General features: G+C 37.4%; 1 protein-coding gene across 1 annotated transcript; it reads left to right on the forward strand.

The window, feature by feature from the left end:
- Nucleotides 1-965: 965 nt before the first annotated feature.
- BMAL2 (basic helix-loop-helix ARNT like 2) lies at nt 966-26,374 on the forward strand. Its single transcript, XM_054399330.1, has 16 exons — nt 966-1,075; nt 2,225-2,260; nt 5,013-5,051; nt 7,839-7,996; nt 10,145-10,224; nt 11,618-11,710; nt 13,763-13,880; nt 14,725-14,868; nt 16,525-16,765; nt 17,678-17,784; nt 18,362-18,512; nt 19,707-19,762; nt 20,536-20,644; nt 21,750-21,837; nt 24,120-24,228; nt 26,238-26,374. Exons 1-16 carry the CDS (start codon nt 981-983, stop codon nt 26,372-26,374), a joined length of 1,761 nt encoding a protein of 586 aa, XP_054255305.1. The 5' UTR covers nt 966-980.

Below are 26,374 nucleotides of genomic sequence, written 5' to 3' on the forward strand. Positions count from 1 at the left end.
TAAAAAGTCCCTCCCCAGCTTTCTTGTAGCCCCCTTCAGATACTGGAAGGCCACAATAAGGTCACCTCAGAGCCTTCTCTTCTCCAGACTGAACAGCCCCAACTCGTCTCAGTCTGTCCTCATAGGAGAGGAGCTCCAGCCCTCTGATCATCCTCATGGCCCTTCTCTGGACACCTTCCAGCACCTCCAGATCCTTCTTGTAATAGAGGCTCCAGAACTGGACGCAGCACTCCAGGTGTGGTCTGCCCAGAGTGGAGCAGAGGGGGAGAATCACCTCCCTGGCCCTGCTGGCCACACTTCTCTTGCTGCAGCCCAGGCTCTGGTTGGCTTTCTGGACTGCAGGTGCACATTGACAGCTCATGTTGAGCTTCTCATCCACCAGCACCCCCAAGTCCCTCTCCTCAGGGCTGCTTTCTAGCCAGTCTCTTCCCAGCCTGTATTTGTGAGAACTTGACAAGCTCTCAAGTCTTCCAGTTTACTGGTATTATGTGTGTTTATAGACAATTTAATGTCAGAAACATAGCTATGGCAAACTTCTATCTTTTGGATGTCCTTCTTGTTTAAAAGGCATATTTAATGTAGTGAAATTCAGTATTTTGATTTGCTGGCTAATGGCACATCTTGTGGTTTTGCAGCAGAATGTTTGAGGTGCTGGAGGATTAAAGTGTAGCCTGCTCAGATTGTGTAAGGAGGGGAATAGATATATTTCATATTGTGTTGGTGTGTTGATTGGGTTGATGAAATACTTACAAGACTGTGAGAAGACAGTATACTTTTTTTCTGTAACTTAGGTTCTAGCAGAGCAGCCTTTATATATTTTGTATCAGAGGCATAGGAACTGCCACAGACAATTTTTTTTTTTTCCAAATGACAATTGGAATGGATTCAGCTCTTAAAGGGCACTGAGCCTTTTTTTCTCATTCACAGATAATTTCTCAATAGATGGAAACTCATGCATCACTTCTGGAGTCCCCAGCCTCATGAATCCAATAACTAAGCCTGCTACCACCACTTCTTTCAATGCTTCTGTGGCTGAGATTCCAAGGAAGCGCAAAGGAAGTGATTCTGATAACCAGTAAGTATATGGTTTCTGTGTATATCCCAACATAAATTTGAATATGTGTAGAATTCTATAATGCTGTTTCCTCACCAGAACTGTCTGGGTAGCCTGTGTGTGATTCTGAAATTTCTGTCCTGAGTCATTTGGTTTCCACTTCCTCTTCTTCACCTGCTACTAAAGTCAAATTCTCTTTGAAGCAAAATCTTCTCAACTTGCTTGAAGTCTCACAGAGTATCACCTTAAAGCTTGAAACAAGATTACTAGTTCTTACAAGTACTTTGATCTAGAACTGTAGAATCAGAACTGCTTCTTCAGTGATCAGGGCAGTCATATGCTTAAATATCCTGTCAGAGCTGTGACCTAAAAATGAGGGCTATCCTACAGTAGTACTCAGTCTTTTTAAGTGGGTCATACTTGACTACTGAGATGATAGTGTTAACTGTTTCTCCTTTTTTCTAACAGATGCCAGTTAACCAAATAATCATTTAGCTAGAATTATTTTTGGAGTGATGTATTCAAAGCTACATTAATCAGCTGAAAGGGACGTAAGTCAGGCTGCAGATCTAGTGCATTAGGGTTATCTCCAAATGAGTGTGGAAAATCCACATTTGAAAAAAGAGGAATGAGGTAGGAATTTGTCAGGGTTTTGTGATTATTAAAGCAATTCTCTTTAATCACTGCTTCTTCCATAGGTAGTCCATTGATTTACAGTATGGAGCCATACTGTGGATGTTGATTTAATTGTCAGCTCGGACATTCAAGTGTATCCTGCAGATCACAGCAAACTCCAGAAATACATTAGTTTCTTAAAACAAAGTCTCTGTTCTTTTTCAGTATAACTTGTTGATTTTGACCTGTTCAGTAAAAGTGCTGGTTTCATCAATAGTGTTTCCCTGAAGTTTGGATCTCTCTGATTTCATGACACCTCAGTCATGGAGAGAAAAAAAAAAAGAAGTCACATTTAAGTCAAAATTGAAAAAGCGTTATTTTATAAGAACTAGTGTCTGAAGAATTAGTTACTAAAACACAATGTTTTTGCTGAAAACAACTAATCCAGCGGGCATTTCCACTAAAATGGTTCTGTGACATTTTTCATTGGATGTATCAAGATATTTTTTTGTGCTAGAAATTACATTTTGCTTACTTCATTATCTGTCTCTGCAGGGATACAGCTGAAGTCGATGGTGATCCTCAGAAAAGGTACTCTTTTGCAAATGAATCCATTTCTATTTTTGGTGCTATAAACATGTCACATTTCCCTGTTTGTCCTGTGTGGTTTGCCCTAAGGAATGCTTTGTCTAGGGGCAGGTCTCTGTACAGCACAAGGTGATAAACTTATAGGTATTTAACAGAATGGAGAAGTCCATCCAATGTTAAGGTTTTGTGATATTTCTTTAAGGAGACACTCTATCTTACTTACAGCTTTGTGAGACTTAGTATTGAAGTTAAGGTAAAAATGGGAACAAATAAATCAGCTTTAACAGCTGAGTAAGGCTAACAGAGTCAGAGCATCAACCACCTCTCTGGGTAACCTGTTCCTGTGTTTAACCACCCTCTCAGTAAAAAAATGTTTCCCAGGGTCCCCTGGCACAGCTTTGCACCTCCCATGTATCCTATCACTGGATACCAGGGAGAAGAGCTTAGCACCTCATCTCCCCTTTCCCTTCTCAGGAAGCTCTGGAAAGTAATGACGTCACCTCTCAGCCTTCTTTTCTCCAAACCAGACAAACCCAGTCCATAACCACTCAGAGTATGTTCCTTCCACCTCCTTCACCAGCTTTGTTGCCCTTCTCTGGATGCATTCAAGGACTTTCACATCCTTCTTTGCTTGTGGGGTCAGAGGTGCACGCAGTACTGAAGGTGAGGCTGCACCAGCACTAAGTACAGCAGCACCATCACCTGTTTGGACTGGCTGGTTACACTGTGTTTGATGTGCCCCAGGAAATGATTTGTCCTTTTGGCTGCCAGGACTCACTTCTGAGTCATATGATATGAGTCCCTTTCTGCAGGGTAGTCAGTGGCTTATTGGGATAGTATAAAAAAATCTTACTTTAGGGATAAATTGTTTGTTGTTTTTAGATTTTTTTTTTTCTCCATGATGTCTTTGATAGCTCTGCTTCCATTATAGAAGAAATGAGGAAGTACCTTTAATAAACCAGTTGATAAATTAGAGGAAAAGATGATATTCTTTATATTTTTCCTAGTGAATACAAATTCCATTTTTTCTAGGACCAATCAAGTATTATAGCCATGAGGTGGAATTTCACCTTGTGTTCATGTAGTCAAGGTAGTTTTAATCTAGCTATTTACATCAGTAACAACACAGCTATTAGGACAGAGACTATATAAATCCATTAAAGGTTGTGACTAATTGTATGAGCAGCAGATTTGTCCTAGATTCTTCCCCAAGTGGAGCTCCTGAGAGAAAAGGATGGATGGTTAATAGGTCACATGCTGCACTGCAGTTGGTCTGGTTCCCCCCCTTACCTCTTCTTTTACAGTCAGACAATGTAACCTCTGTTGGATTTCATAGTATATGCACATTTCTGGTAAAAAATTATTTTAAAATGAAAGAAAAAGATTATTTGTTGCTAATTCTGAAGCAGCATAATTGGACTTGTGTGTCCAGCCTACACCTGTGCTTGGGTGTATTAGACCATCTAGAAGATTCCTGAGTTCCAGTGAGATCTCAGGCTGAAGAGCAGGATCTCTGAATTGTGTGTTGTCTCTGGCTGCTTCATCCTTGCAGGGGTCAGTGCGTGCTTACAGGTGGAAGCAGCTTTTGGGATTTTTCCTAAACCTATAATCTCATCCAGAGAGGTTGTAGATGCCCCTTGCCTGGAGATGTTCAAGGCCAGGTGGATGGGACCTTGAATAACCTGGTCTAGTTGAGAAGCATACCTGCCCATGGCAGGGAGGTTGGATTAGATGATTTCTAAGGTCTCTTCCAGCCTAGGCCATTCTATGATTCTGTGATCTCTAACTGTCCTTCCACTTCCTGCCTCTGTTTCCTCATAGGAAACAGCTGCTGACTGATCAATCTGTCTCCTTAGAAACGAATGTGGTGCAAACATATGGCTTGGTATAGGCTAGCAGGTCTCTGCCCTGGAATGGAGTTGAGAGTACTGCATGAAATGTTTCCACTGCTGAATTAAAAAAAAGATTTAGAACTGCCGTAGAAAGATTAAAAACAGTTGTGTCAGTTTTTGCTTCAAAGAAAATAATAGTCACTATTTGGATTGAAACTGCCTCTCCAAATACCAAAACACTCATCCTGAATTGGAAAGGTAACTATTAGGCCATGTTCTGAAATTCTTACTAGATGGTGGGTGAAGAACACCATGATCTTCAGGAAGAAAAGAGATCACTTCCCCTGTTTGAATCATCCTTTGTTTTCCTGCTGCTGGGTATTTATTGGGATACAGATGCTATGATTGTCTTTCATCTGCAATTATATTACATGGACTTTACAGTCATTACTGTATGATGTGGGAAAATAATTAATTTTATTTTTTTCTGACCATGACCGATTTTTATCTAAGATATTGTTGCCCTTTTTCATCATTTGACTTGGAATTTTTGGAAAGAGAAACATGAATAGATACCTGTCTTGTAAAATATTAAATAAAAAAAAAAAGAGAAAACTTAAGTCTAGGCTTGATTTTGTTTGAATGTTCCATTAATGTTGTTTTCTCCAGGATAAAAAGTATCCCTGTAATTATGAAATAACTCCACAATATGTTCATGTAACTGTGAATATTGCAAGATATGTCTTGGTCTCTTTCAGTTATGCACCACTTACCAGATCATTTCTTTGGTTTAGGAGTTTTTGTGGGTTTGCTTTTGTTAAAGCCTTAGCACCTTTGTAATATTTTTTGTATCTTCTTGATACAAGTGAAAGAAATGCCTAGCATTTAATATGTCATGTAAGACTCTCTCTTGTTTTGTCTAGGAGTGAAGATGAAGAACATGTTAAAATGAAAGATTTCAGGTATTAATTTACAATAAAAGTACATTTTGCTAGTAAATGCTAAGATCACAATAGTAAAATGTGAGCTTGTGGGCAATGTTCATTAAAACTGTCAAATATGTAAGAGTAAACTTTTCCTTTTCCCCTCTGAACATATAGTAATTTTTATACCCTCCTTGAGGATTTCAGTTTTTATTAATTTTAATGAAAGTTGTGTTGTAAAATTTTCAAGATGAGAATTAAACACAGTAGGTTCAAGTCTTGTATAAAGTGAGGAGCTGATCCTGTCTGTATGAATTGATTATTTTTTCTAGATTTGCTTACAGTTGGAGGTATTTAAAATTTATACCACATGAAAATGGATTCAAGTAAAACATGACAAGGAGTTCTTGTTCTGGAACAAGTTTGCATATAGCAAACTACTGAAGGTTTGCTATTGCATTTTTCCCAAATCCCAACTGAAATCCATGTAGAGCGCTTGTAACAGTTCACATGCAGTGTGACTAAATGCATTCATGAGTCATTCAAACAAATATTTTAAACTATTTGTTTTATTGTAAACTGGTTTACAAGGTTGTTCTAAAGACAAAAGTGTCTTTAGAGCAGAGATGTCAAAGCAGAAATACATAATCCACTCTGCTATCTAAAGTATTATTTATATAGTATGCTAACTAATAATTATGAAGTGTTCCTGTAATTTAAATAAAATGGAAGAAATGAAAGTGCTCCAAAATATCTTTACTTTTTTTGACTCCAAAATCCAGCTTTCCTTACTAACTGTCCCATAATTCTATGTAAGATGTACATTGCTTTAATAACTTTCATGTCGTATTGTAAATTTTTTTCTATAAGTTTTGGGTTGTTAGTTGGAGGAAAAAAAATAATTGGAAGGCTCTTTGCGGGCTTTCTTACCAGTTGTCTCCCTCCAGTGTTTCTTCTCTCAAGCTTCCTGGAGAACTTGCTTTGCTCCTTTCCCCATTGTAACTGAGGAATGTAACAGAGGCTTTTTGAATCGTCCAGTCATCACCTGAATTTCTACTTCCACCTTTTCAAGTTTCTGTAACTTCTTATTGACTCTTAGAGATGTGGCAGATTGTCCTCTTTCCCCAGATGTTTGTGTCTGTCTGCCTTCCTTCACAATACAAGAAGCACATACAAGATATTTCTTGATTGTTCCTGCTTGGTATGACAAAGAAGTTCAGTGCACCTATACAGCTGAGAATAACTGGTAACATCTAAAAAAAAAGTAGTTTGGAGAGGGAAAAGATAGTCATTATGGTTGGAAAAGACCTTTAATATTAGTAAGTTCCAACTGTACCCTGACTACCAAGACCACTAAATTATATCCTGAAGCACCACATCTTACACACATTGTGAACACCTAATTGTTTGGATGAATGATCCAGAATTATTTCTGTGGAGAAGAGATGTTTGTTTGTTTTTTTTTTAATTGGAGGGGAAATAATAAAAACAGTAAAAGACTATGTCTTTAAAACTGTACTTTTGTTTGTTCTCATCAGGTCAAGAGTAGTTAAGTTTATTACCTTTAATACTTTCTGTTACAGTGTGCCTGAGAGGAAAAGTTTTGGAGATCAGTTAACCAAAATTTGTTATCCCTCAGTTTGGCTGCCTACCACTGTGTCTGACCTTAATCCGAAAGGGAAACAAAGCCTGTTTTAATAATTGAGTGGCTAGGTTGTCTTTTGGGCAAGGAGGGAATAGAATGAATTATCAATGTGCTAGAGTATGTAGAGGGCAGGACATCAACTAGAAAAGCTAACATATTCCAGTAGAAAGAATTACAGAAAATGTGACCTGAGATACATTTGTGGTGTGCACTGTCATGTGCCTGAAAACTGTGTAGGAGAATCTCTCTTTTCTTGGACAGAGGCTTACCAAGAGGTAAAACCTGCCACACAGGTTTTCACAAAGACTGAAACTTTCTCTATCACCTTACCAGGTGAATGAATGGGAAAGCTTTCTAAAATACATCTGGTGAAATTGCATGAGGCATAGCTTTTTCTTTCTGTTTCTACTACTTTTATAAGTGCTTATAAATGTACTTTGCTGTGCAATTAATAAATGGTTGTGTTGGTGTCTTTTTTTCCATCTGGGTGATTTTTAAGGTAGTGAGATAACAAGAAGACATTGTTCAGCTTGGGTTATTGTGACTTTGCATAAAATAGTTCAGAGGTGCTTTAGTAAAGGTCCAAGAGCATTCTTCTTTTTTATTTCTCCCCTTTTTGTCCCCCCCTTCTTTCTTCTTTTTTTTTCTTTTCTTCTGTTTCTTTTTCTTCTGGTGTTTTTGTTTTGTCTTTTTTTTTTTCTTCTTTTTTTTTCCCTTCCCCCCCTTTTTTTCCCCGTTCCCTCTTTTTTCCTTTGAATTGCAGTATAAACATCCTGTATTAGTTACACAAAACAAGCATAGATAAAACCAGGGAACAGAAATGTCTTGCAGTGATTACTAATGAGATCAAAACCTCTCTGATGTGCAGTGAGGTGTCAGGGTGTTCATTTGGACATCAAGGCTCACAAGAAGCATTTAATTTTAATATGTCTTCATAGATTCTTATTCCTTCCATGTATAATCAGGCTGTTGCTTGTGACATTCTTCCCCTCAAAGTTTCACACCATTATTGTGACCACTTCTGCTTTGGTCAAGTGAATCCAATTCAATTGAGATATACATGGTGCAAGAAAAACTGTTTCAGTTCAGTAGTATTTCTGGTGATATGTTCCATTCCCCAGACTAAACTGATGAATGTTATTGGGGAAAATCATGTGTTCTGTTTATTTTTTTTCCCTCAGGGAGGCTCACAGTCAAACAGAGAAACGAAGAAGAGACAAAATGAATAATTTGATAGAGGAGTTGTCTGCTATGATACCTGCGTGCAATCCCATGGCACGAAAACTAGACAAGCTTACAGTGTTACGCATGGCTGTGCAACACTTAAAATCCTTAAAAGGTGGGTTTTAGGAAACTCATCCTGAGAGTCCTTATTCTACCAGGAGTTATACTGTGTATCTTCTTTGATGTTAAACAAATAAATGATCATTTATTTTACACTTCCTTGCTGAATTCAGTTCTGAGTCTGTTCTTCATTTAACTTTTTGTAGTTTTCAGAACTGCCATTTCTACTTTTTGCTCAGATTAGCAGAGAAAAAAGCCACCCTTCAGTGTCTGTATTTTCTGTCTGCTAAGTGTTTGCATTGCAATTGAGTCATTCCTTGTTTCTTTTTAAAAGTTATAACGATCAAGCATGTCTGTCTGTCATTTTCCAGCCTCCAAATGAAATATGTGTTCTGTGATCCCTTCACTATTAGGTAATAGTAGTGGAGAGATCGCAGAACAAATTAACTGGTGGCTGTTAGCTCCACTACTGCTAATAGAGAAGCAAATGTTCTTCATACTCTTTGTTATTCCCATGGTTATGGTTGAATTTGTCTCTTGAACATGAAATTCCAAAACATCTCTTGACTTTGACACTTGCAACATCATGGTAAAAGACTGTGGGAAAAAAAAAAACCCAAACCAACCAACCAACCACAAAGAGCAGCAACAACAAAAACAAACAAACAAACGACCCAAACAATCAGCTGCAATTTGATAAGACTTAAGTTGAAGGCCAAGTCATTTGTAAACCACCAAATAGTTCTGATGAGTAGTTTGTCCAGTGTGAGATGAGGAAAAAAGTTTCCTCCACAATGGGAAATGCTTGCCTAAAGAAACTGATGTAAGTATTTGCGGTGGTAGGGAACACAGAAAACTCACTTCAGTAGCAGATTAAGTCTTCCACAGTGTAACTTTGTAAAACTAAAGACAAAATCATGATTGGACATAGTTGTCTTTCAATCATTTTTTTGCCTGCAAGACCAATGAAAAGGAATGTTGCAAGACAAAGCATGGATGATGACTGATTACACGAGTCTTAAACACCTTGAAATGTTAGAGACTACCAAGAAAAAGTGTTCTCAAAAATAGTCAGCTAGCAAAATTAATCATGGATCTCAATGAATGGTTCAGTCTTGGAATCAAACCAGGATATATTTTTCCCTCCTTTTTCTATTTCTAGGTTTGGGGAGGTATGTTTTTTTTTTTTTTTTCCTCCCCAAATATATCAATATACAAGTTGTATATTGCATGGTTTATCAGCAGCACACAAGATTTCAGGGTTTTGGCAGTGAAGTTTCATAATAATAATTTGGTAAGCAAATATCAAAAGACTGCCTTTCAAAAAACCCCTCAACACTCTAATAGTCTCTAGTAAGAACCCAAATAGTCATAGTCAAAGGAGTGTAAATAAAATCATAGAATAATGTAGGTTCAAAGGGTTTTCTAGAGGCCCAATTTACATAATGAAATAATGTGATAAGTTATCAGGGTGCTAATTACGCTTGCAGTTTAAAGGTCCATCTAGAAGAATTCTTCAGCTCAAACATTTGTGCTTTAATAATAAGATATGAAAACTGAACTCCATCCATAGAAGTATCTTCAAAAGCTTTAAGAAAGTACAAGGCTCTGTGTGAAATTACAGTGAATGCTGAAATTTTCTGGAAACTTCAACTGCACTTTACCTCAAAAAATACCTAGAAAAAGTTGTGAAAGTGCTTGTAATGGCTAAAAATTACTTTAAAGTACTTGCCACAGGTGCTAAGCCAGTAAATGTACTGAGTCTCTTTAGTGAGACATTAAATTCAGCTACAGTAGAGTGGATTGTTGGTTATATAGTATTAATGTTCATGCTAAAAGACAATTGATAAATTTGGAATTACTCAGATTCAGCAAATGTTAAGGTTTCTGCAATAAGCCTACAAAATATTACTAGAAGATTCAGTTTTCAGAATCCTACTTCTCTAGCAGTACATTAAAGGTATCTAAAGATAAGTTTGTTTGGCTTCTCCTGAGTAAAGGACAAGACCACAATTACCACTGTAGGTTTATGAGGGGGGGTTATTTTTAAATGTTTTTAGGATTTTAAAATTATTTCCTTTTTAAATTCAGTTGTTGTGGTTGCAAAGAAAATTTATAAAATACAACCCAATTATATTTCTCTTAAAAGTAAATTTGCAATGTAACTTATGACATTGTTGTCTACAAATAATCTATTTTCCAGGTTCAACCAGCTCCTACACGGAAGTCCGGTATAAACCTTCATTTTTAAAGGATGATGAGCTCCGACAGTTAATCCTTAGGGTAAGTGGAAGGAAATTTTCAGTTTAATAATATCCTCATTAAAGCTTGCCATTAATTAAGAGTTTTTAGTTGAAGAGTGCTTTTTCTCCCACTTTTTACTTCAGGTGCTTTGTAGTTGATAAATACTGGGCTTTAAACTGTGGAGTACACAGGCTTTGTCGTAAAGGGATGCAGAAGATGATTTGAAAGTGTGGCAGACAGCAGCCGTTGCAGTTGTAGTAAATCTTTGTGCAATCTGCATATTTAATACATAGTTTTTTTAATGTTGATATCGAAGTCTGCATGCTGAGCCAGCAGTGTGCCCACATGGCCAAGAAGGCCAACAGCATCCTGGCTTCTATCAGGAATAATGTGACCAGGAAAGTGATTGTCCGTCCACCCGAACTCAGCACTGGTGAGGGCACACCTTGACTACTGGGTTCAGTTTTGGAGCCCTCACTACAAGAAAAACTTTGAGGTACTGGAGTGTTTCCAGAGAGGGGCAGTGAATCTGGTGAAGGATCTGGAGAACAGGTCTTTTGAGGAACAGCTGAGGGAACTGGAGGTTGTTTAGTGAGGAGAAAAGGAGGCTGAAGAGGAGAAAAGGAGGCTGAAGGGAGACCTACTTGCTCTGTAGAACTCCTTGAAAGGAAGTTGTAGTGAGGTGGGTGTTGGTCTCTTCTCCCTAGTAACAAGTGATACGATGAGAGGAAGTGGCCTCAAGGTGCACCAAGGGAGGTTTAGTTTGGCTGTTAGAAGAAACTTCTTCACTGAAAGGGTTCTCAAACGCTGGACTAGGCTCCCCAGGGAGGTGGCTCAATCCCTGTCCCTGGAGATGTTTAAAAGAGGCAGAGATGTCGTGCTGAGGGACATGGTTTAGCACCAGACTTGGTAGAGTTAGGTAATGGTTGGACTCGATCTTAAAGGTTTTTGTCCAGTCAAAAAATTACTATGGTTCTATGCAAGTACTGAGAATAGTTAGATAAACCTGCAGTTGTTTGCTGTCCTTCATTCAAAATTTTAAAGATCTGCTTTTAAAAAAGATGAAAAAAAAATCACCTGAAGAAAAGTATTTCTCCTTGCTTTTGCACTTCATGTAGACCCACACACCTTTACCCTTTCTTATTTGCAACTATTTTCCTTTGCTGCAGTAATAGAATTTGCCAAGATCTGTCGGATGACTCCCAAGTTAAGCTGTTTGGTAGCTGGCCACCTCTTTTCCCAAAGCTGTGTTTACCTCTCTGTAACTGATGGTCTGATTTGGTCCTTGCAATCTTAAATGCTTTTTGGTATGATTAATAGCTTATTTACTTAAAAAAAAAATCAGGTTTAAATGTGTGCTTCCTTGTAGTCTTTAATATTTATGGTCTATTTTATGTATATGTTTTTAAAGCCAGTATCTTTATATTTTCAGGCTGCAGATGGATTCTTGTTTGTGGTTGGATGCAACAGAGGAAAAATTTTGTTTGTCTCGGAATCAGTTTGTAAAATACTGAATTATGATCAGGTGGTTACAACTGAGTTTCTTGGTTTGCTTCTACTTTGTATTTTCTTAAGTTTTTAAACTTTGACATTCCATGTTACTAAGAGACAGTCCTTCTGTATTATTTCTTGAGATTCCTTTGATTTCATCTCCTTCAGAGTAAGGCTGAATAACTTGGTACAAAGTATTTGCAAATACAGTTAGTTTTCCTGGTCTGAGTAATTATACCAGATTTCACTTAGTCATGCTTAAGAAAATTGTTAGTCTAAGAGGAAGAGATAATTTGAAGATGTTCTAAATTCTGTCTCCATGATACCTTTTTAATGGTGAAGTGATTTTGTGGGTTTGTGTTTTTGTTTTGTTTTTTTTTTTTTTAGGCCAGTGTAAATTAGTAATTCAGCAATGGAAGTTAATTAAAGGTTTCCTTTTACTCTCAGATACACTATGTGCGTACACCACACCCACAGTAACTATCCATGTATATGCTCTTAATTTGAAGGAAACTGAGATATCGTGTGAGTTATCTTAGCCTGTAGAATAAGAGAAATAGAGAAAATGTAAGCACCTTCCTTTAGCTGATATTTGACATCATGGACAATTACCACAAATAAGGCATGATAACTTGGTCATGCATCTATGACTTCTGTTCCAAAAACTGAATCTAAACCAGTGTTTCCATCTGTCTGCTTCTCTAACTTTGAAGCCATTTGTGCTATGTTCATTTTCTTCGTAAACAGAAGGGTAATTAAAAAATCCCAAACTAGCTTTAAATAAAAAGTTTAAAATAATCTTGTAATTATAAAAATGTCAGTTATATTAATATAATATATTATGATCAAGCATGAAGTATGGGGGGGGGTCTTGTTTCTTTTTTTCTTTTAAAAAACTTACACTGAATTTATTCAAAGACTAAGAAGTTTTTGGGGTTTTGGATTGTTGGGGTTTTTTTGTTGTGTTTGGGTGTGGTGTTTGTGTTTTCTTGTTTTTTGGTGGTGGTGGTGACTGTGTTGTGTGTTTGTTTGGGTTTTGTGTTGGTGTGTTGTTTTTTTTTTTAAACTTCTCCACTGGATTTACTGAAGGACTAAGTATTACCTTTTAGAGTCTCTCACGTCATCACACGTACCTACTCCAGACTCGTAAGATGTTCACTATTCCAGCTGCAGAGTTTCAGAGAACATCACTGACTTAACCCATGAATTTATGAACTTATTTGGGAATCACTCTGGGTTATGAATCCCATCCTGCAGCCTAATCCATTTGTTACAGCCATTATTGGCCTTTCTCAGTGGCACTCAGCTTTTTTCCATTTGCTTTAGGGTTAGGTGGGGACCAGGCAAGTGAAAGAGGCTGCCTGTTTATGCTGCTTTCTTACAAGCTTTTCATTAAACCCATTTCTGACTCTGGCTTATTGGAAAAGTGCAGTGATCACATACCAAGTGGCCTGGGTCCAAAATGAGGTTCAATTTGAATCTAGAATACTGCTTGTCAAAATATCTCCTTTCTACATGTTGTTGTGATCTCCTGTGGTGAAGCTGAGCAATGAAAAAACGCAGACTAGCCCACTTCTCTAATTCCTTCCTGTTTCAAAGGTAGTTTTGCCTACAGTAGTGCAGCAGGCCAGTTGCTCTGAATCAGCAGCACATTGAGTGAGTCCCAGCTGGATAGATTGTTGTAAATATGCCCTAGTAAAGATTGCTGAAGTGGGCTGCTTCTAGGCACCTCCATGGCTTAGTGGTGCCATTTTGTGCAACGAAGTTGGAGCTCAGTCATTAAGTACTATGAATATTCCTATTTCCTTACCTAACACACCCCCTCCCCCCAGTAATGGGTGAATGAAGTTACTTTGTGCATAACCTTTTTTGGCTGGGGTGAGGGATTGTGTTATGTACATCAATAGAACATGGGTTTGCAGAAACCTTTTTTAATATCCAACTAAACCTGCTATTTTTCAAAGAGCCATAGAAAGTTGGTTTTCTGACACAAGTTATATGTGTGGTGTGCTGATCTAAAATGATGTGGTTCTTACTTCTTTTGGGTTTTGTGTTTTGGTTTGGTTTTTTGTTTGTTTTTAAACAGGCCAGTTTAATTGGACAAAGTTTGTTTGATTACTTGCATCCAAAGGATGTTGCAAAAGTGAAGGAGCAACTTTCTTCTTCAGATATCTCTCCTAGGGAGAAGCTCATAGATGGGAAAAGTAAGTTAGATTTGAATGCATTCATTTTTGTTTTTTTAAACAGATGTTATTAAATGTAGTTATTATGCAAGACATACTCAGGTTCATATATGCATAGGTGTATGAACTTGAGGCATAATTTTTTTGAACCAAACATCAGAATGCTTCTCATCTGCTTAAAGTGTACTTACAGTTTAAAAGCTAGCCCAGAAAAGAAAATACTGTATTTTAGATAGTAAGAATTGCTGCAATTTGCATTGTGTTACATTTACCAAGATGTGGTCTGATATTCTTCCTACCAGGCATACTACTTTTTTTTCTTGTATTTGATAGGTCTTGTCAATACAAAAGACCTGATGTAGTCGAACATGGGATAAAATACTTCAATATCAAGAATCACTGTCTTCTCTGAAAATGCTAAGTGTCAATCCTAATTTAACCAAATCTCCTTTTGTTTACAGTTATGTCTAATATGGAAAGCATTATGTACTGTGCAGCTAATGACTGTTTCCTAGCTGGTTTTATAAGCATCTTTGCAGTTCTTCCTTGTACCCAATAGAAGTTGAAAGTTTTATAAAGTATATTTGTTAAAATAACCATTCAAAATATCTGGAAAAGTTTCAAAAGTAGTTTGGTAGTACTTTTTAGCTTTGGCATCTGTGTGACAGTCATGTTTCCTTTGCCCTGTTTAAATTATTAGACTTTTCTTTTTTTTTAAATTGGAAGGACAAAATTCAGGCAACTAAACAGTAAGGAGAATGTACTGAAGCAAAAAATAAAATTAAGAAAAGGCCTTTTATTCTAAAGTTTAATGATTGGAATTTTGATTTTTTTTTTTTTAACTACTTCACTACATTTTTGTAAGCTGGCTTGCAAGTACACACAGATTTTCAAGCTGGACCAGCTCGACTGAATTCTGGTGCTCGACGTTCCTTCTTCTGTCGGATAAAATGTAGTAGGAACACAGTCAAAGAAGAAAAGGAGTGCTTGCCTAACCCAAAGAAGAAAGGTATTCAAATGGTGGAGATGAATTGGGGGCTTTCTGGTTTGAAACTTGATGTATTTTGAGTTCTGAGGCAGTAATGTGACCCTTGTAGCCTTCACAGAGTAGCGGTAGAGCAAATGTAAGTCTGTACTAGAGGCACATGTTGTGAAACAGTCTAACGTTTTATCCTCTCTGTTCGCTTCTGGAAAAAAGGGAGGTAGGAACCCACCTGAGTTACAGTGACTCTTTAGGAGTGCATGATTTATTGGAGTCAGATTGCAGAAGCCTCACAGAAATTTTTGAAAGCCCTGGAGCGGATCAAAAGAAGGAAACTTTTGATAAGGCATACATAAATGCTTCAAGGCATATGTAAATGATGTCAAAATGCCGGGAAGATAACAGCATTAATAAGACCTGCAAAATCCACTGTTTTAAAGGGGGGGGGAAAGCAAGCAAACCTCCTTTTTTTTTTTTTTTATTATTCCTGATTAACGTTGTGTGTACCTAAAAGTATTGATTTTGCTTTCCTTTTTCTTCTTTTTTTAAATAGTAAAGTTAATTTATTGGTGTAATCCCATTAATTTTTCCAATCATTTTAACATAGTCAATATTTTGGTATGCCTATACAGCACTATGCTCTTTTCACATTTTCAGTGAATGTATCTTTTTAAAATGTCATTTCCAGCTTCTGTTTAATACCTGAGCATTGATTTTTGCAAAGGTGTGTTGAAACTGACCCTGAAAAAAAATCATCCTACTCTGCTTTTTTTAATGTAACTGGTTGTTGTTGAGAGATACCATAAAACAGTAAATATTTTTAGAAGTTTATTAATTGTAAGTAAATAGAATTCAGTCTCCTTTGATGTGCCAAATAATTTGAGATAAGAATTTAACTTACATAGATGTTTCTTAGGAAAGCAGTGTTGAAGGAAGGCACCTTAACAATCTGAGAAACTGACAAAGTCACAGTAGGTTAAATAGTTTTTTTCATTTTACAGAGCTGATACATGTTTTCTGTAGTTGCTAGAAAATGAAATCCTGTAATGCATAATTTGTTCAGAATGCAGATAAAAAGAATACTTAGGCAATTCTTTGAAAGATGGATAGTATCTGTAAGATTCAATAATGTCATCTTTATGCCTTGATACATGCAAGGGTGTTTGCATATTATATAGACATCAAAGAGTCTACTGTAGGAATAAATGACAGTGTATGCTGAAATGTAGAAGATTTGTGTGAGAAATTCAGAGACCTCGGATAAAACAAACAATCAAACAAAAAAAGCTGAGGGTTTTTTTTTTGGGTTGTCCTCTCAACTGATTCTCCTAGCAGTTGTATAGTAAGCGTGTGTTAAGATTGTCATGTTCACAAGAAGTAAATTGATTTAGAAGCTACAGAGTGCATCTCCAGTTTAATTTCCAATATATATGCAACCATATAGTGATCTGTGGGTTACTGGACTGTTGATTTACTTTGTATTTGCATAGGGTTAGAAGTGCTCTCCCAGGTAAACCAACATGAAGGAAGACAAAATGAATTAAAAAACACCCTGTAAAATTATGAGTAGCCTTGTAGCATTGTAGGTAAGCATGAAAATATGGTTGCTGGTCTCATGGCAAACAAGTCACTCAGTTTACTTTTTGAACTTTAACTGCTGCTTATTTCATTTCTTTTTATTAGATCACAGAAAATACTGTACCATTCACTGTACTGGGTATATGAAGAACTGGCCTCCTAATGAGGTGGGAGTAGAAGAGGAAAATGATGTAGAAAAGGACAGTAGTAACTTTAACTGTCTTGTTGCAATTGGGAGGTTACACCCTTACATTGTTCCACAAAAGAGTGGAGAGATAAAAGTCAAAGCAACAGAATTTGTTACACGGTTTGCCATGGATGGAAAATTTGTTTATGTAGATCAGCGGTAAGCGTTTTGTTCTTTAATGAAGAGAAAATGAAAATGACATCACGAGTTAAATTTTCTAATACTTTCTGTCAGAATTGCCATTTCTCAAGCAGGTTACAATTCCTAGGTGCTGTGTGCAGGAAGCAGCAGTTTGTTCCAAATCTAGGAAGTTTTGCATGTGATGTGCAAAAGTGAATGTATTGCTCAGTAAGGAGAAGCTAAGTGAGCAAGATGAAAATATGCCATAAAATGCACTCGTGTACTTACTCATAAAGAAACATCTCATGGTAGATGCTATGCATATGACATAAGTGATACACACTTAACCAAAACAATAGTACTTCTTAAAATCCTGGTATTTGGATCAAATTTGTTATTATCTAAATGAAGTACCAAATTATTTCATTAGAACTAAAAGCTAGGTTACTATTTTTCACAGTTTTCTGAAACAAAAGTTTTTGTTTGTTACAGAGACCACATTAGCACTTGGCATTTTAAAATGTTGTTATTGTCACTGGAAATTTTTTATTGCTTTCAGTTGTCCTGTCTTTCATCTAAAAGTGGTTTAAACCTATTCCTTAGAGTGGCAGAGCAAAATTCAACAACTGAGATTTTTTTGTAATGACTCCTTATATGTGACTAGTACCCTGACTGGCTAATAGGAACACCTAATGATCCTAAGTATCTTGCATTAACATATGGTTTGCACATTTAAACATTGTTATTTTTTCCTGAGTTGCAAAGGGATCATTTGCAGCCCATACTATGCCCTGTTGGTTTAGAGCTATGCTAATGCTGTATCTTTTTTCTTAAATGTGACCACAAGCATCTCTTTCTTTAAATATGAGTTTTCTGCTTTATTTGAGAGTGAAGAAAATGAGCTTTGTGATTGTTTGAATCCGCTGTAGTTCATATTTTTATTTCTAACAGTGCAACAGCAATTTTAGGGTATCTGCCACAGGAGCTTCTAGGAACTTCTTGTTATGAGTACTGCCATCAAGATGATCACAATCATCTAGCTGAAAAACATAAACAAGGTACAAAATAATTGGTCCTCCTAGACCACTTATAACTACGTGTAACTGATGTGTGATAACACCACAAGTAAAGAAATCAGCAGCAGAGAGAAAATAAAACTAAGTCTTAGCATTGTCTGTTCCTCCATCTCCAGTAAGGCATGCCCACAGGATGCTTGTGACAGAGAAACTTCTGTTATCTTGGATCCTGGTAGAGTGCTTTAATTGCAAAGGAAAAATGTTAATGTTTCTTTCGATCCTCTGTGTCAAGTCTTAGGAGGAAGGAATCCTAAAGAGCAAATGTGCCTAATCATGTTGTTAAAGACTCTGATTATGAAAGTTCACCAAGTCAGGAGTCTCCCTACTAGTGGTTTGCATAAACTTAGTACTGGGTGTTTAATTTAAGATGTAAAATGTTGCTGGAGCTATAGTTTGATTTTAATAGGGGTCCTGTCCTGTCTGTCATTACAGTATTTAATTTGCATTTTATGCCCATCAAAAACATTTTGGTTTTATGATGCTACAGAACAGATAATGTTTTTTAACTTTATCTTTTTAAGTATAAATATGGTGATTGCAACTTTCCTTTCTTACCTAGTGTTGCAGAATAAAGAAAAAGTATTTACAAATTCCTACAAATTTAGAGCAAAAGATGGGACTTTTATTACATTAAAGAGCCAGTGGTTTAGTTTCATGAATCCGTGGACCAAAGAACTGGAATACATTGTATCAAACAACACTGTGGTATTGTAAGTAATTCTTATAAACACTCATCTTATTTCTTGTCTGAATCACAGTTAGCATTAATAGAAAGCAACCTATTTAAGAAGGAGGACAAGACTAGAAAGTATCAACACTGCACAAAAAGTGGTTGAGTAAGCTGGAAAAATTATTTGCCAGTTACTTTTATTTCAGGCTTTGACTCTAAAAACTGCTCTGTCTTAGTAGAGGGTGGGGGAAAGATGTGGAAGAGTTCCTTATTAAAGGAAGAAGGGAAGGATCTTTTAAGAAAAGTAGATACGAGTAAATGGAAATGTGAAGTTAGTTCTGCTTTTCCTTCTGAGCTTTACAAGGCAGCCATGTGCCAGCTGACCTAATTTTTGTGCTGCCCTACCTACCATCTGTCAGAATGTGGAGAAGCATAGCTGATAGATCGTAGGAGTGCATGGCAGGACAAAAAGATGCTCTCCAAACTGTCTGCAAGGGAGGAGCTTGTGAGACAGTAAGCGTATGTGTTTAATTCTTCTTTTAAATTATTTTTCATTCTCCATCCTTGCAATGGAGCCATAACTTTGATTGTTCCAATGATGCTGAAGGTCTTTGATGATGACTGGGGTTTTCAGAGGGGAATGAAGGGGATTTTATTTCTATTAAACCCAAGCTGTCAAGGGGGCCCTTTACCCCATTCTATACCTGGTTCATGTCTTTAAGTCAACATCACCCACCTATTGTACCCATGTCCTTTTTCCTCAAGAAGACAGAAAACAACAGTTGGGCAGCAGCCATTGATGCCCAACAACAAAGGCACTTTTCCCTCCCCTGCAGACCTAGGCATCTGCAGCTGTCTGAAGGAGGGAAGGTAGGCAGCAGCTGCTGGCAGAAGATAGCCACTGACCTGTACTTGTAGCAGTTGTTTCTGGTTAAACGGTCTCCTTCCTAGTAGTAAAAATGGCAGCCTTGTTGTTTTGTCATAGAACATAGACAACTATATTGCTCTTTCTTTTTTACTTGGAGAGTAAGTAGAAATTAGTATTTCACCCAGTGCTTCATAAACATTACAAAGGATTGAACATTGACTTTTTTTTGTGACTTTGAGGATGTTAGTTCTTACTATTTATTGAAGACAAATGTAAATTTGCTGGGGTTTGCCTTTTGAAAAACTTGCTGATTTTTTTTTTTTGTTGTTGTTGTGTTTCTGTTTTTAAAATATATTTAAATATCAGAGGTCATAATGAGTCAGCTGAAGAACAGGTCCTCTACAGTTCCCAGCCTGCAGAAGGTATGTGTTTCTTATTACAACTATCATAGGTGCATCTCCTGATCAAACACTGCAATTTTAGGTTTATTCAATCCAGGATTTTTTTCATTCTAGATTGTTTTCAAGAAAGGATTATTTTGTTTTTGAAGCTAATTCTGGTGACAATTTCTAGTTACAGTGTCCTAATTCATGTCATTCCTGCAACTGTAATCAGAAGGGCTTATAGCTTATCTTTTCCTTGTAGCAGCCTCTGCTATAGCTAGGATTGTCATAATTTGCCTGATTTTCTGAAGAAATGCAATCGTATTGTATGAGTTTACCTCTAGAATACAGGGTAATACTGATACTGATCTATGTTTTGGTAATATTTTTCTGCTATACACAGATTCTTATTTGAACATGTTGTTTTATAATCTTGCTATAAAGTTTTTTGCCTTTGAAATTTTTCTTTTGAATAATTCAGTTTAAAAAAATCCAAGGATTTCCCCCCCCCCATGTGTTTTGTGTTGTCTGTAAGAGAGACTGGAAGTGATAATGATTAAAGCTGGTTTCACTACTGGAAATCAGCAATCTTCCCAAATGTATTATTCACTCAACTTCATATTTCAAATGGGATTTCCAACACTCTCCCCCCTGAGTTAAGTGTTTCAAGGAATTTAAGTTCTGAAAATAAGAGACAGAGGGGAAAAAAACTGCTTTAAAATGAATTCTTGAGCTGATTTTTCCCTTGCTCTGTAATGAAAGTGCTACAAACTTAAGGTCTGATTTTGTTTTGTTTTGTTTTTAACTATTAGATACTGTAAAACAGTCTTTAGTAAGTGTACCTGGAATGTCCTCTGGAACAGTTCTTGGTGCTGGAAGTATAGGAACTGAAATTGCAAATGAAATATTAGAATTGCAAAGGTAATAAATGCTTATCATCATTTGTTACACTTTTAAGTAAAGATATGGGAGAGTTATACATGATTATGTGAGGATTATTCAAGTTTAATTTTTATTGTTATATGTATAAAAGTTTTAGATTGATCCAGTGGCATTACAAGATACCAGTTATAACCTGATGTCCATCTCGTGCATGGCAGAGAACGCATCGCTGGTATTGATACATAGTTTTGTTCCAGGCATGCAATTTCCATAAACCTGTTCAAACTGGAGTTTCTGTCCCAGCTTTTAGACTTGGCAGTACTGGTTATCACGTGGTGCATTGGATATTGGAATGTAGGGAACTAATATTCTATGGATAATACTATTATTATAAGGATAATATCATTATAATATCATTATTCCATAACTCAACTTTCGGATGATAGGCCATTTATTCACCCATCTTCTGTCTTTCCTCCAATTCCTTATCACGTTTTGGATCTGAGGCAGTGTTGGAAAGCATCCAGAGTGGCTCAGTTCTTCTATAGCCTTGTCCTTTGGGAGTTGGGAAGAGTAGGGGGATATGGGAGCAAGCAGTCCAAAGGACCCCAGCTACGTTATTTTCACTGTTAGTTTCATATCTGGCATGTTTGGTGAGGGAGGAAGAGCATCTCAGAGAATTCCAGTAATAAACAAGTAGTCTTTATTTTTAATTGGAGTTTTATGAACATATGGGAAAGACATAAAATAACAGTGTAGGGAGCGCTAGAAGGATGATTTGTTCTTTCCCCTGCACAGTTTAGCAGAGCTTCCTTATGTTGTGTGTATTCTGTATGTATTTGAAATGTAGCTGTTTGTCCCAGTACGCTTAATTCTGAAACCTGGTACTCTTTGGTCTGTCAGTGTTTGGTGATTCAACAGAAAAATGAAAGTGTGCTCAAGTAATTATGACCCAGGGTCTTTATTGATCTCTGCTGCTTTTTCTAGTATGAGAACTTGCAGCAGGAGAATTAAGACAACATTGCCTCAGATTAGCTGGCACATGCTTTGTGACAGGAGCCTGGTGGGTTCTGCAACACATAGGCTGTTTTCCAGATTGTGATCAGTGTGACTTAGTAAATCAATTAAACATATGCTATTTTAGGTTGCATTCTTCACCGTCTGGGGAGTTAAGTCCATCACATCTCTTGAGAAAGTCACCTTCTCCAGCTTTAACTATAAACTGCAGCAATGTGAGTATGTCACTACCTGTAAAAATATTCAAGTAAAAGGTTAATGTCAGATAGCTCAAAGCCTGTGTTTGAACCAAATTAGTCTGACTTGTGTTTTTGTGAGAGAATATGTAAGGTTTTACCAGCTACCTGGCAGCTGGAAGTCTTTTAAGAGATGTGACAGCAGCACAAGTTGCTGTCTCATTTACGGGGGCATCATTTCAAGCCTTAAGGGGCTATCCCATGGCTGAGAATGCTGTAGTCCACTCAGTTACTAGGATCTCTGCTGAAGCTTTGCAATTATGCTAAATATGAGTGTGATTGATGTGATGAGGACTCTTCTGCATTTGGAATTAAAACTTCTGCTCCATATCCATCAGACAGTTAAAGAGTTTTCACCCATTTAACAACCTAAATAGAACATCAGTTCTTGTTTTCTCTCATACTTCTAGTGTTCTTGAAAACCCCTTCTAAAAAAACATATGCTCTATGTTCTCAGTTTTAAAATGTTTGAAGTTTTTACTTTGAAACTGTCTCAGTTGTCTTCTAACAATTGATACAATATGATGCCCCTTTGCCTATCTCTTGGTGCTGGTAACATCACAAACTATTATACTTAGCAGAATAAATGACATATTGTTTACTGAAGTATATTGTCTGTTGTATATTTTGCACTATATGAATGAAGGTTTACTTCTCCATCAGCACTTCTTTGAATGGAAACTTCTTTCCATGTAAAGACAGTTTATTGTCCCATCACTTTCCTGACTCTACTATTCTGTAATAGGGATTGGTTTGGTGCGGCTGTTTAGGCTGGGTGCCTCAAAAAAAGAAGACGTGAAGTCGAGACCTCCAGTGTCCAGTGTGTCCAACCCAGTGGGTGGACACAAACAAGAGTGTATTTCTGCCTGTAAATCCTGCACCCTTATAAATCTTGCTGCAAAGTTATTGTCTTTCTTTCTTCCCTCTCTGCTCCCATGGGCGAGAGACGCTTTCTTATCTGATAATGATGGGGGAGTATCAGAGGCCTCTTTGGCCTGAGTAACTCCCTCCTCCCCCACCCCCCGTTCAAGCTTGGCCTGTTTAGGCCTAATGCCAGGGCAAAAAGCAGGGGGAAGTTCAGGCCTGGCCAGCTTGAAACCAGGCTAGAAATGTGGGGGTGGAAGAAAGAGCCTGTGGGGTTTTTGGTGAACCCCAGGTGGGGAGACAGGAAGTGTTGGTTTGTGTGTTTAGACTAGGGATTTCTTTGCAGTTTATTTGCTTTGCTATGCTCACCACTATGCTTTGTAGTTTTTTGTAGTATATTAATTGTTTTCTATTTAAACTTTCTATTACTATTCAATCCATTTGTGTGAGCATTATTCTTTCGCCCCTTTTGGAGCAATAGAGCGATCTGTCCTGCTCTAAACTAGGATAGTTTGGTTTCCTTGCTTTTTTTATGATCAGTTCTCCCCTGCCTTACTGCAGGTCTTTCCCCCTGAGAGATGGTTGACTTGTATATATTGAACTCTAAATCATGCAGCATCTCATCATAAGGGTAACTTAACTGTATTAATGGAAGGTTTTTCTTTTTGCTTTAGTCTGTGATTTGGTATCCCATTTGTTGCTGCAATGCTTTCTTGAAGCATTTCAGCTTTATTAATTCCCTAGTAGAATGTACACAAGTCAGGCAACTCAAGAAATCTATGCCGCTAAACTGCATGAAACAAACAGGAAGTAAAAAAAATGTTTGGGTTACTACAACTTCCATCTTTAGTGATGCTAACCTCCTTTTTGTGAAGTGCAAAAAGTGATTTAAAACTACTTAGATTTTTTTTTATCATTATGCTAACAAGGTGCAAAATAATAGAGACACATTTAGAATGCATATAGAACATGGGAGCTATGAGGGTCTTTTTGTCTTTTAGCTAGAATGGGTCAACATTGACACAACACGATGTCACTGGGAATTTGTAGTTTATGGTACTAGACATGGAAAGTACATGCCAGTACAATTCATTGTGCTAGATTTCTTTGCTGAACCCTCAAGAGGCCCTCAGTAAAGCAGATACTGTCACTGTGAAGTAACTTTCCTTTGACAGATATATAAGTAACAGCTTTTATTTAAGCCAAGTCCAGTTCCATGTGAACTTACAAAATGAATTATTTTTAAGTGCAGTAGATCTGCCTGCTGAATCATGTTTTTTATCTACTCTATTTAGTTCTTAATACTTTGATAGCAATGCATAATGTTTCTGTAATACAATAATTCTGACTAAACTAAGAATTTAATTCTGTCCCTTTTACTACTACCGCTCTTTCAGGTGCCAAATAAAGATTTGATTCAGTTATGTCCTTTGGAAACAGAAGTTCTAGAGACTTCAGAACAAACCCAGGGTGCTATTCCATTTCCCAGCAATGAACCTCTCCTCAGTAAGTTTTTGGGTTTTTGTTTGGTTTTTTTTTTCCTCTTGTGGATATTTTGAGGGTTGCGGGGGAAGGCATTCTTGATAAATTGTGTCATTTTTGAGTGCCACCACTTTATAACTGTGTATAAATTGTCATAAGATTTGCCTTGCCTGCCTGAAGATGAGAGGTCTAAAGCAGATGTGTTAATCATGGGAAGGCCAAAAGCAAAATTTCGTCAGTGATTTAATCCCATGACAAAACTAATGTCCTGTAACAGAACCACAGAATGACAGGGGTTGGAAGGGGCCTCTGGAAATGATCTATTCAAATCCTCCAGCCAGAGCAGGTTACACAGAAGAACACAGAATACAGAAACATTTTAGGTTGGAAAAGACCCTCAGGATCACCAAGTCCAACCATTTACCCTACTCTACGATGTTCACCCCTAAACCATATCCCCAGGCACCACATCTAAACAACTTTTGAACGCATCCAGGGTTGGTGACTCAACACCTCCCTGCGCAGCACATTCCAATGCTTGACCACTCTTTCTGTGAAAAAATATTTCCTGATGTCCAGTCTGAAGCTACCCAGTCGCACCTTGAGGCTATTGCCTCTTGTTCTATCTATCTACATGTGAGAAGAGACCAGCACCAACCTCTCCACAATGTCCTTTTGTTTTCCCCCCCCCCCGTTCCAGTCTGAGGCAGCACTTTGTCAGGATATAAGATTTCCTGGCCCTGTAAGAGGAGAATGCCATTGTATTTTTCAACATAAAAGGCACAGTCCCATAAAAGCAATCTTTATGCTTATCCTGTCTCTGGCTCTTGGAAGCTTTTCCATTTCCCTCTTATTTCAGTTACTATAGCTTTCTTCCAGTTTAGCTATGAGCCTTTATATAAATAAAAAAACCCACCACAACATCAACAAGAACAAAAACCCCAACCAACCAAACAAAAAAGCCACTAAAGAAATAAAAAGCTAATCCTTTAAATAAGGGTTTGAAAAACACCCAACCAACCAGCATAATATATCAGATGAGAATTTAGGTACATGGTCGTTTCCCAGTGAAGCGAAGTAGAAAGCAGTTTTCTGCTCTAGTGCCATGAACTTCTCTGGAAGGATACAAGTGTTATTAGCTAGTGGTTGGAGGTAGTCCAATAGGTTGGCAAGATTAAAGTTTTCTTCTTAAATCAAATTATGTATGTGCTTAGAACTGTGCCTGCTATTATTTCTGTTATGTGATTAGATTAACATTGAAATGTAAACATTTATCCTGACTTCCAATGAAAGGAAGGTACTGTTTAAAAGCAAATATGTTTTGGAAGTTAGCATAAGCTTAAAGTCATCATAAGACACTGAAAAAATCTGTGTGAGTGTTTTTGTATGACTTACACTATGCTGTTCTGTAAGCATCCTGGCCTGTATCAGGAATAGCATGACCCTCAACACCAGGAAAGTGATCATCCCCCTGGACTCAGCACTGATGAGGTCACACCTTGAGTGCTGGGTTCAGTTTTGAGTCCTCATTACAAGAAAGACATTGAGGTACTTGAGCAAGTCCAGGGAAGGGCAACAAAGCTGATGAAAGGACTGGAGAACAGGGTTTATGAGGCTGAGGGAACTGGGGTGGTTTGGTCTGGAGAAAAGAAGGCTGCGGGGGGAAACCTTCTCGCTCTCTGCAATTCCCTGAATGGAGGTTGTAGTAAGATAAGTCTTGGTTTCTACTCCATAGTAAGAAGTGACAGAAGAAATGGCCTCAAGTTGCACCAGGGGAGATTTAGGTTCGCTATTAGATTAGAAGAAAATTCTTCAGTGAAAGGGTTGTCAAACCCTGGAACAGGCTTCCCATCGCTAGAGGTGTTTAAAAGAGGCAGAGAATGTGGTGCTGAATGACATAGTTTAGCACCAGAGTTGGTAGAGTGAGATAATGATTGGACTCAATCTCGAAGGTCTTTCCATCTGAAATGATTCAATAATTCTATATTTGTTATGCTTTATACTGCTTACATTAATGTTTTCATCTTTTATAGGTGGTAATTCTCATCTGGACTTCGATGCCATCTGTGAAAATGAGGACACTGCTATGACAGCTCTTATGAATTACTTGGAGGCTGATGGAGGACTTGGGGATCCAGCTGAACTCAGTGATATACAATGGGCTCTATAG

The sequence above is a fragment of the Indicator indicator genome, chromosome 3, assembly GCF_027791375.1.
Source record: "Indicator indicator isolate 239-I01 chromosome 3, UM_Iind_1.1, whole genome shotgun sequence".
In the NCBI taxonomy this organism is placed as follows: Eukaryota; Metazoa; Chordata; class Aves; order Piciformes; family Indicatoridae; genus Indicator; species Indicator indicator.